Source organism: Patella vulgata, chromosome 2 (genome assembly GCF_932274485.2).
Source record: "Patella vulgata chromosome 2, xgPatVulg1.2, whole genome shotgun sequence".
Classification (NCBI taxonomy): Eukaryota; Metazoa; Mollusca; class Gastropoda; family Patellidae; genus Patella; species Patella vulgata.
The window spans coordinates 75,063,109-75,075,236 of record NC_065880.2 but is presented as its reverse complement, the minus strand read 5'-3'; the positions used below and the strand labels follow the sequence as shown (position 1 = coordinate 75,075,236).

Here is a 12,128-nt window from a genome sequence, read left to right as displayed (position 1 = left end):
AATTAACAAAAAAAGTGGACGTGACACCACCCCTGGGGATCGGGACATGCACCAAAATAAATATTTGATATTAATAAGAAATAAATATGCAAAGTTCCAAGATGACTCATGCAGAATTCCAAAACTGTAGACAAAAACGCAAAAAAATGGGTGTGGCTCTGTCCATGGAGGTTGGACATGGACCAATAAAACATAGATACAACCCTATGATGAAACATACCAAATTGGATCCAAATCTGTTAATAATTGCAACGTGTAGATTATTTACAGATAAAATATTAACAAAAGTGGGTGTGACACTGCCAAAGGGTGGGGGTGAGGGGATGGTGGTTGGATCATGCACCAAAGTTCCAAGATAATCCAATCCAAACATTGGACGTGGCTCTGCTTCTGTGGGTTGGGACATGTACCAAAATCAATAGTCCTTAAGCTATAAGAATGCATATGCCAAGTTCAAAGACGATGCATTAAAAATTGTGACCTGTAGGCAACACATAGATACACAAAGAAAAAATGGGTGTAGCTTTACCCGTGGGGATCGGATCATCCTTGGGGTATAAGGTATAGGTATGCAAAGTTTCAAAAGGATCTGTTAAGAATTGTTGTCTGTAGGCGACACACAGACACAAACATACATGGTGCCCAGGGGGTTGGGCATGCACCAAACATAACAGAGGTCATCCCTACGGTATAAGGAATAAGTATGAAAAGTTTTCAAGACGATCCATTAAACATTGTAGCCTGTAGGTGATACACAGCCACACAGAGAAATTGGGCGTGGCTCTGCTCCTGGAGGTCGGCATATACACGAAAATCAATAGTTACAGCTGTCCTTGGCTACAAGGAATATAAATGCCAAATTCAAAAATGATCCATTAAGAATTGCGGCCTTTGTAGGCAACACAAAGGCACACACAAAAATTTGGCGTTGCTCTGTCCCAGGGTGGCGGACCTGTACTAAGGTCATCCTTGGTGGGGTGTAAGGAATATATATATATATGAAAAGTTTCAAGACACAAACACACAGAAGAACGACGGCAATATAGTCCAAATTGGACATATAAAAACAGAAATTAGAAATTACTTTTTTCAAAATTAAAAATGCAAATAGGAAATCGAAAAAAAAAATTGTTCGTATTTGAGCTTCCGTACATAATAATATTTATTATAAAAATATTTTGAATAGTATCAAGCAATACATTCAGATAAAACAATTAATTATGTGACCAGATATATGTATATAAAATATATATTCTAATCATTCATAGTATGTGTTTAAAATCAATCATAAATTTCTAGTATGGTTAGTATTTTACCCGGCTCAGCGATGTTAACTTTGGTAGAACGACGAAAGGTGTTCATTTCTTCTATTTGTTACCTTTGTTCTCATTGTGAACATCACTATTTCCACTCTGTTGAATGAACGACTGCATGGTTTGGCTTGCAAACTTTGGTATTTTTCAGAACAGAACTTTGGAACTGAAGGTTCGTAATTGATATTAGTACTTCACACCGAATTTGAAAAAGAACCGTTATTTTGAAAAATTATGTCACGTGTTCCATTATTACTTTTACACCAAAGCAACTTATGGTACAAATTACTGACGGAAACGCATGTCTTCCTTCTTTCATACATAAATATTATTGTGCATTTGACCCTACCTCTACATTTGTTTAGAGCTTTGACAAGGTCGCGGTACAGAGAATATTTATACTGTTTTCCACAAAAATTTTAAGAAATATGTAAAATACTGCAGCCTCGATCGCGTTCACAAGCCAACTGATGGCGGCCTGGCCCGACACCGAACGAAATGTATCCGTATAAAAAATATGTATGTTCATCTCCTCTTTACATAACAATCCATTAGTCTATAATATACCCAAACATCATTCGTAACATTTGCCACACAATTTCCATCGTTGGATGTCTTGATGTACTATGGACGGAATTCTATAAATTCCAATAATCTAAATACCAGATTCTGTTCCTATCTTTCTTTAGTTCATTAAACAGGATGTTTTTAATATCACCACCTATCATATCGGTGAGTCCCACTGTGCAGTCTTCATCTGTAAATGGGTGTGGGCCTTTAATGACTATATTCACATTATTCAAGATATTAGATGGATATTTGCTTAATATGGATTTTATTCTCTTGATTACGCGTTGGAAGGCCGATAGTGGATGCCTCAAATGAAGGTAATAGTGTATCTGTATGATGTAGCGTTGATTTTGTTTTGATGCGAGTTTTAACGTTCTATCAAGAGATACAGTATCAAACCTTTGAGCGTCTTTTATTTCTAAAACGTAAATTGGCATCTCATGTGGTGTCCATAATAGAGTGAAGTTCCACACCACGTTTACACAGATGGAATTTTTATACCATTTATCTGTTGTCCATTTTGAAGTTATTTGGTGGCACATTGAAAAGTTTTTCATAACTTTGTAAAAGTATCGAGTTGTTGAATCACCAATTAAATGGAAGGTGGTATTTTGTAGAAATTTAATGATATCTTTTTTTTACTTTGGTTGATACGACAATTGGTTTGAGTCCATTCTCCATGTTTAAAATAACCAATAGGCCAACTCATGTTCCATGTTTGTTTGGGAGATAGAGCACTGCACTTTGGGATATTCTTCAAAGGTGAATTAGACGAATCTAAAAGGAAACAGTTTATACGACACTATTGTAGTACCCGTGTTCTTTTTTAAACTAAACTGAATGGAAATAATGACCCTGCCCCCCCCCCCCCAACACACACCTCGAGGCTCTGCGGTCATTCACACAGGAACAGACCCCCCTCCCCCACACACACACTCCCTGATCATTTTATTGCACACGCCCCTGGGAATACAAAATTTCTTACATACTTTATCACGTTCCAAATATAATTTTAACATAGAAATCATTGCTACGATCATTTCTGCACACGCTCTTGAGCAAACAGGATTTCTTACTTGTTCCCACATCTCTATTAATAATTTTAAACGGATTAATTAATAACAGTATTTGTTATTTACACGCACCAATATTCAATACTTTATTTTTAGTTAGAGTGGAGATGTTTAGCTCCATTAATTACTATCAACTCAAGTCAATAGATCCGGGGTTGCTGTAAGCGCCCAACGCACTGAGACACCAATTAATATTGTCCTTTAAATCAGTATATTTCTACGCGTGACGTCTAATCATATGGCGTGGAATAGCGAGTGCGTTAATTTAATAAAGACGTAGTACAAACTGGTGTATGCAGAATTTGTGCCTTTTAAGCCTTTATTTTTGTTTTTAATGATTTAAAAAAAATGCTTTAGAATTTAAGTTAATATTGAGAGCTAATTAACTCGCCGCCCTGATGCCATCACCCTCAGCGATAGTAGCGACGAAGCGAATATTTACTCCTTCTCAACAAGGAAGAAAATCCATTCAAGTCAAATTTATAAATATATTTTAATAGATATAGCTGTATGCAAGTTATCTATCTTTATATGTATCTGTAAGAATTTTTCACATGCGGATATAACCGGCAAAATTTGCATGTGAGTCCCTTTAGGGCCATTTGTCAAGAAAATTCCGTTAGTCACTTATCAAAATGACGACCAATTTCAACTTGGAAACATGTTGTATCACATAACTCGTTTTTAGTCGGTAAATTGTGAGGACCACTGCCAGGAAACCATTTCTTAATCTTATGCACAACTTTTACTGTAGCGTCAGTACACACGTAACAACCACACGAGCTTGCGTACGTAGCCTATCCAGAATTATGCACTCCCTCTTTTTTATGGTAAGGCTTAAATGTGGTACAAGATATCTTTCAGGTTATTCAAAAGTCCTTAAATCACCTTCTGTGGACTTGAAAATGTATACTTTGGGTCCATGGTCAATAAAATAAGACAATTTGGTGATATTGAATCGCCAAATGAAAAGAATATTCTTCCGAAAGTCGACCATCTTGAAAATGCCCGTGATCTTGGAAGTTCGAAAGGGCTTTTTGTGCCAATTTTGAAAGTCGAGTACCTCTTTAAAATATATCCCTGTTATATGAAGTTATCCTAATTGACCATATTTATAATTTTTATAGCACGGCTTTCGTGAGTTAACAGGTTTGACCACAGAAGCCATGGGCCGAGGTGTGAAACCTGTTGATGAATGAAGCTTGCTGTAAATGACTTGTAACAATGACACCTGCTAAACATGCTCCTTGTTTTTGCACAGAAAACCCACCTCACTTCTCTATATGATTTATGTTAAAACTGGCGTAAACCCGCAAAAGTGTGCAAGAACATTGCAAATGTTTACTTATTGCATGGTTAAGCGCCATCCAATTATCACCTTTATATAGATATATTTATATATTACCTTTAATTAGGATGGGGATGTTTTTCTTCAACATGATGAACTTTCTAAAACGAGAATAACGGTAATGTAGTGGTGGATCGAGATGGTGGGTCCCAATGGGCCCGGGCCGCCATAGATAACAATATACTAAATTAACTTATTATTCTGTTTATATTTTGTTGGGGGATACACTGTGCCTGACACAGTTGTAATGGTGAAACATATGACCATCTTTATGTTTGTCGTCCTGACTGTCTGCTATATATCGAGACAGCCTAACTAAATGTAAATTGATATCCCACTAGCTATAAATTTACCCAAAGCGCTAGGAGAAGGTATCCTCATCCTGTGGAAATGCGAACCAAAATCAGAAATAATGAAAAAGGCCTAGAAACTATAACAAGTATCTCAGCAAGAATGGTTAACGGATGGACGGGAGGTTGTGGTATGGCAGTTCGGTTATTTACAAATTAAGAAATCATTATGATTCTAAAGACTGATATGAATTGATTAGTATAACAATCGACTAATCGTCAATGGTATTTGGTACTTCGTTTGGGTTTTATTGCGGTTCAAATGCTGAATGGATTATCCATTAAGATCAGATTAGAAGATCATCAAAAGAATAATAAAACAAAACTAGATCTGCTAGGCAGATATTAAAGCTTTCATATTCACGGTCAGTTTCTGTCAGATGTCATGGGTTATATAAAGAATCTCAGCAAGGAAAAAGAATTATTAAAATCGACCAAAACTCGAAGTTATATACGTATATGTTACAGTCAATGTCTACAATCAGGCAATGTGTACAATGCCTTTGTACTTTTGTTGACCAGAATAAAGATTGGGACATATTATTCAGTTACAACAAGAGTGGTATTGAGCCTTTAAAATACGGATCATATCATTTTATTTTTATTTTAAAACTTGAAAGATATTCCTATAGTTCAAAGAGCTAGAATAAAATCACCTGGCTGGGACATCAGGTGTTTCCATATATCAGACATAATCAAATCCATGCTATGGACAAAATTGCGCAAACATGAAACCCCAAAAATGTCCGAAACTGTTCGTATATAACATATTGAATAGGTTTTATGTCGGAGATTTACTTTTTCCCCACCAGATTACGACACTTACAAGGTTCAGTCTAATATCTCAGACCACTTGAATTAGGTTAATAGATGAATTATCGATATAATTAACGGCGATGGCTTTATGATTTGGATATCTGTATTGAAACGGGCTGAAGAGTGAAGTCGAGTCAACTAATAGACTGCTAAAATATAACAGGAACCATTCCCCCTGGCCAAATAAAAAGATATTGCTGAGACCGTATTGCTGGAATCAGATTTACTTTCCGTTTCCAAATTTTCTGAAAAAATCGATCAAGTCAATTAAAACCCAGAAGGATCAGAAAATGAGTAGAAAATGGTTGGAAAAATGCCGAGAAAATATCGAACAATAAACTAAGATAACTTGTAATGAATCTTATATTTTTGGAATCGGATTGATCTCAGCTATTCGAATATTTAGATCAAGTTTTAAAAATTAACATAAGTAAAATGTTGTGCATTCAACCTTCGGAAATAGGAAACCAATTCACGAAACGGCGGCTTATTCCAAGTATTAATGGGGATTTTTCACTCGTAAATAACTTTGTCGAGTTAAATGAATCAAACTACTTTCATTCCAAATATCAAGAAAATCGAGCTTTTGTCCCTTATTTCTCCAAGGGGAGATAAGTTACAAAATTTCTAAAGATATCGTCTAGTTAAATGAATCAGGTCTACTTTTATTCCAAATTTCATGAAAATCGTGCTAATATTAAAGAAGTTGTTATATTCGTTTTTACTTCCAAAATAATATGTCAATGACATAATTTGTGAAGTTCGAAAATAGCAGATTTAAAGTAAATGTTTCAAAGTACCCAAAGAGTGAGAGAGAGATGGATGGGGTTTAACGTCCACTCGACACAAACTAGGTCATTTCGTGACTTACATATGATTTAATTTTATTTCAATAATTCGCTTGCGCGTAGGGGTCTTTAGCAGTGGGAGGAAACCGGAGGACCCGGAGAAAACCCACGAGGTTGGACAGGCGACCCTACCCCTTGTCACGTACAACCGGGGATTCGAAACCACGCCAGTTGACTCAATGACGGACTTTATGGTACAGCGCACACATGCTAACCATTCAGCCATCCAACCCCCCAAGTACACAAAGAAATATGAATATGTAAAATAGGTAAAACATTCCCAAACATGTAGGTTAATTCTTTCGTCATTAACATTTGGTGATTTCAGGTTTATAAAGAGTTTCGAATGTATTCCAAAGTCAACATCCATTCTGGGAAACAGGTTAAAGATTTAGAAAGATCCTAAAATTAGATTCTTGGATATAAGCTTGAAAGAATCTTAAGAAAAAAATTGTCCTGTAACAATTTTGTCGACACGAAAAACGTCAAAGTGGAAATTCAAAATTTTGAAATCTTGAAATAGCAAAAATTCATGCCTGAGCCGGGCTATACAGAAATGTAATAATTTCGGTAATAGGAGACGGATTCTCTAAACCACGACCTATTGTGTATGTTTTCAAGCCCATTAATGTGGATTTTTCACTATTTTTCATTTTCAATTCAAAATGGCGTCCATCATTTGCCAGAAATCAAAATTCTAAGCCAGTGATTCACAACCAGTAGGCCGCGAAAAACCATGTGATCCCAATTGAGTAATCACTGGTGTCTACTGGTATCTTCATACCTGTGTTTTTATTTATTTAGTTTGAGTCATGCTATGATGTGTCTATGACTAGTCTTTGTCTATGGTTGTATGCCGTCTATGACTTGCCATTTTTTTAAAAAAAAATTTGCAAAATTCAACTAATTTCATATATATTTAGCCAGGTGTGTTGCTATTTTTTCATGTGTTCCAAAGTGTGCCAATGGCAAAAAAAGGTTGAGAACCACTGTTCTAAGCGCTACATTTTATGGGCATTCCTTCAAGGATTCGGAAAATATAATTCCCTTGTCTGCAAGTAAAATATCAAAAAAGCCTTACCGATATATTTCACATTTCAAGATGGTGGCACTTCCGGATTGAGCTACAAACTCCATTTTTTGTGTACGAATCAGTGGTGTCGTAGCTAGTATAGAAAAAATAATTCAAGGTAATCTGACCTATATTTCATCAATTTTTTAAACAAATTTGATCCTTTATTCCTCCAAGGCGAGATAAGTTAGAAAATTTCTAATGACATCTTTCATGCCGCATCAGTAAGATCCAATTACATTCCAAAATTCAACAAAATCGTGCAAATATTAAAGAAGTTGTCAAGTTGGTCTCAAAGTTTCATGAAATATGAAAGCTTAACTAGATATGCTACTGTCCCATGCAGATATGAAAGCTTTCATAGTCATCGTATCTTAAAAAGAAAACAGAACAAGTAAAAATAATTATCAAAATCGGCCAAAAACTGACAAAGTTACAAGTCTAAATATAGTGAGAAACATTGCACCTGGGCAAAAATTAATCTGAAAACTAAAGGGAAATAACTGTATCGTTGAAGTTGGGTCAATGAGATCTACATACATTCCAAATTTATGAAAATCGTACCAATATTAAAGAAGTTGTCAGTTTGGTTTTACTTCCGGGACGAAATGTCACTTTAATAAACAAATTAGCCAACAACTGACTTAGTTATACCGAGAAATATTTCATCACTTCACGTCGGGTGTCACTGATGTTGTCAAGAATGTTATAACGAGAAACATTTCAACCGGGCAAAATTTTCTGTTTAACATTTCATAAGTTGCAGAGAATGTTTTGTTACCAACCGATTTTTATAAAATTTTCAAAATAAGCAACAATGCATCACTTTACATCGGATGTTACTGTTGTGGTCAAGAATGTTAAAAACAAAGAGGAATTATTAAAACTGCCCCAAAAGGCGTTGAGTTATAACGAGAAACATTTCAACCGGGCAAAATTTTCCGTTTAACATTTTATATGTTGCAGCAAACGTTTCGTTACCAACTGATTTTAGTAAAACTTTCAAAATTAGAAACTATTGTCCAACTTAATTGTTCTCGATCAACATTTGACCTGATTTCAAATATCTGCAGTTTTTTAAAAAAATAAATTGAATACATGTAATGTGAATTTAATAAAAGCAAAATCAGCTAAAATCTGACCGAGTTAAAAAGGGAAATGTTTTAACCAGACATCACTTCACGTCAGGTGTTACTGATTTTGTCAAAAATTAAATGAAATGGAGTTTAACGTCCTACTGTTCTGCTCCTACACTGGGCTAATGAAGACGGACATACGCCATACAGTGTGCTATGAGGGAAATTTTGCCCGGGCAGCGGCGCTACGACCTCTCTTGTATCGAATTCCAATTCCCAAGGGATCTTTTATGTGCACGCCAATGTGTACACAGGATCTCGGTTTTTCGTCCTATCCGAATGACTAGACAGCTGTCCTGCATCACTGACAAGGGGAAACCACGCCGGAAAATCTGGATGAACTTTCTCGCCCAATGCAGGGATCGAACACCCGACCTCCATCAAAAAGATGAAAGTATTATTGACTAAAGTATAACGATACTAAACCTTTCAGCCGGGTAAAATTTCCCGTTTTTACAAAAAAACTTGTTGAGTTATAACGATACACATTTCAACCGGGCAAAATTTGCTGTTATTTGTTACGAATTAAATCAGTCGAAAGGCATCACTTCATCAGATGTTATTGATTTTGTCAACAATCTTAAAGAGAACAGAATTATTAACTAGGTTATTAGTGTAAACATTTAAACCGGACAGTTTAATTTGCACAGTACCTGTGATTACCAACCGATTTTTACAAAACTTGAAAAATAAGCTCTCACTGACCAGCTTAATCGTTTGCGATCAACATTTGACCTGAAATTCTTCAGGGTTTTTTTTAAAAAATAAATTGAATAACGGGTATTTAATACAAATAAAATCGGATAAAATCTGACCGGGGTAAAAAGGGAAATGTTTCAACCAGACATCACTTCACTTTGTCAAAAAGATGAAAGTATTATTAACTGAAGTATAACAATACTAAACATTTCAACCGGGTAAAATTTCCTGTTTTTACATATTCACGGTCACTTCCTGTCACATGTCATGGGGGTTATATAAAGAATCTCAAAAACGAAAAAGAATTATTAAAATCGGCAAAAGAGAGAGAAATGGGGTTTAAAGTCCACTCAACCCAAACTAGGTCATTTCGGGACTAACACATTGTTGAATTTTATTTCAATAATTGGCTTGCGCGTAGGAGTCTTTAACTGTGGGAGGAAACCGGAGGACCAGGAGAAAACACACGAGGTTGGACAGGCGACCCTACTCATTGTCACGTCCAACCGGGAAATCAAAACGTCATTTGACTCAATGACAGACCTTACGATACAGCACGCATGTGCTAACCATTCGGCCATCCAACCCCCCTAAAATCGGAAACACATTGAACATACTACGGCCTATTGTGTTTATTTTGACGTCCATTAACATGGATTTTTCACTGTTTTCCATATTCAATTCAGAATGGTGACCACCAGTTGACCGAAATCAAAATTCTGCTCTGAAAGTTTTTTAGGCATTCTTCAAGGATTCAGAAAATGTACCTCCCATGTCTGTAAGTAAAATATCGCAAAAGCCTTAGGGATTTTCACATTTTAAGAACCCCATTGGAAATAAACCTAGTTTTATTTTAAGCAGGTTGTTATGGGTTATCCTCAAGAGGCTGGTCATCCATGACATCATTACTTTTTCTCTCATCAAAACTTTCTCATCTTATTATCATGTAACTTCATATGATCATCTATATTGTCATGTATGATATGCCTCTTGGAAAAATAAATAAATAAAGATGATGGCACTTCCGGTTCGATCGATAGACTTCATATTTTGTATATGTGAATCAGTAATTTCTTAGCTAGTACAGAAAACAAATTTCAAGGCAATCTGACCTATATTTTGTCGATTTTAAAAAAAAAAAATTTGATCCTTATTTTCTCCAAGGGAAGATAACTTAGAAAATTTCTAATGACATCGTTGAAGTTGGATGAACCAGATCTACTTACATTCCTAATTTCATAAAAATAGTACTAATATTCAAGTAGTTGTCATGTTGGTTTTACTTCTGCAATGAGATGTCAATGACATTATATTCGAATTTCGAAAATCGGAAATAGCAGATTTAAAGTAAATGTTTCAATGTACTCAAAGAAAAAAGAATTAGTAAAATAGATCAAAACACAAAGTTACAGCAATGTAGGTCAATTTTTTATCAGTAAATTTCAGTAATTTCGGATTCGTAAAACGTTTTGAAAATATATTAATTCCTAAGCCATCACCCATTCTTGGAAGGAGGCTAACCAGAAATGTACTAATTTCGTCCGATTTAGATTATTTTCATGCCGTTAATGGGCATTTTTCACTCCTAAACAACTTTGTCGGCACGGAAAGCGTCGAGGGCGAAATTTGAATTTTGGGAATATTCAAATACTAAAAATGCAGCCATAAGCCAAACTATCCTGAAATGTATTAAATTCAGAAATAGGAAACGATTTCAACAAACTACGGTCTATTCTGTTTATTTACAAGCCTGTTAATGTAGATTTTTCACTATTTTTCATATTCAATTCAAAATGGTGACTATGAAAGCTTAATAATCTTAACAGAAACAGTAAGCTTTCATATGAAATATGAAAGCTCAATGAATATCTGTATTTTAACTACGGTATATTCTGTTTATTTACAAGCCTGTTAATGTAGATTTTTCACTATTTTTCATATTCAATTCAAAATGGTGACTATGAAAGCTTAATAATCTTAACAGAAACAATAAGCTTTCATATGAAATATGAAAGCTCAATGAATATCTGTATTTTAACCGAACTCCATAAATATTGAGGGGGTCAACTTGTTTTTCATACCTTTGTTCTAGCATTTTCACTTCGGTTTCTGTAGCCGGAAAATTGATATAATCCAAATCATGAAATTTACGAATGTGTTGGCATGACAGGTGATCAGAAGGAGGCTCGCCACAATACCACGGGAGGTAATTATTGGCTGATGTATAGTTGCACATGTTTTTATATCCAGGGATTTCAGGATTAAGAGAACACAGTGTGTACTGTGTTATGTAACCAGAGATAAATACACCAAAATGATAAAACATATCATTGAATGATCTTTTCCATGTATACTGTAAGTGGCGAGATTCTCGGAGATGTTTTAATTGAATGGATACAAAACTTTCTCCTGACAAAAAGCTTGGAAATGTCAACAGATAAGTGCCATTCTTATAATCTGTCGTTTCGGAATCCATTGAATGGCCTTGACCTTGTATCCAGCCAGCAATATGGTCTCCACCACGAGTAATATGTTTTTTATAACCGTCAAACAGATCAACTTGTATTTTGATAGGATCCCCCATGTTAACCATGTCATCGAGTACATGTATCTTAACATTTTGGGGGTCAGGTAGAGAAGCAAAGTCACGAACGGGTAAGTCATTGATCAATTCTAATTCCGATTCCAGAAACTGTTCTGTAGAATGTTTTGGTCCCAATGATGGTGGGTACAGCACTGGGTTGTTTGTGAAACATAAACACGGGAAACCTGTACAGTTTTTATCAGTAGCATCAAGTGGCATATGTGGGTGTTCCGAACATATATTCAGTAATTCGCTTCTTTGACACAATCTTGGCTTAGTTCCATTGATATGTGGTTGTTTCGATTCACTGATGTTTTGT

The 12,128-nt window shown here is 35.4% G+C and overlaps 1 protein-coding gene across 1 annotated transcript; it reads right to left on the bottom strand.

Moving 5' to 3' along the window:
• Positions 1-1,864: 1,864 nt before the first annotated feature.
• Positions 1,865-11,809, bottom strand: LOC126812548 (uncharacterized). Its single transcript, XM_056098380.1, has 3 exons — positions 11,728-11,809; positions 11,416-11,514; positions 1,865-1,869 (listed from the first exon to the last, which is right to left on the bottom strand). The coding sequence occupies exons 1-3, from the start codon at positions 11,807-11,809 to the stop codon at positions 1,865-1,867; spliced, it is 186 nt and encodes a 61-aa protein (XP_055954355.1).
• Positions 11,810-12,128: the final 319 nt, after the last annotated feature.

Coding starts and splice junctions, on each gene's coding strand:
- LOC126812548 (XM_056098380.1), bottom strand. CDS start 11,809: ATGGGGGATCCTATCAAAATACAAGTTGATCTGTTTGACGGTTATAAA. Junction 11,515..11,727: donor TGGTGGAGACCATATTGCTG/GCTGGATACAAG, acceptor TCTCTGGTTACA/TAACACAGTACACACTGTGT.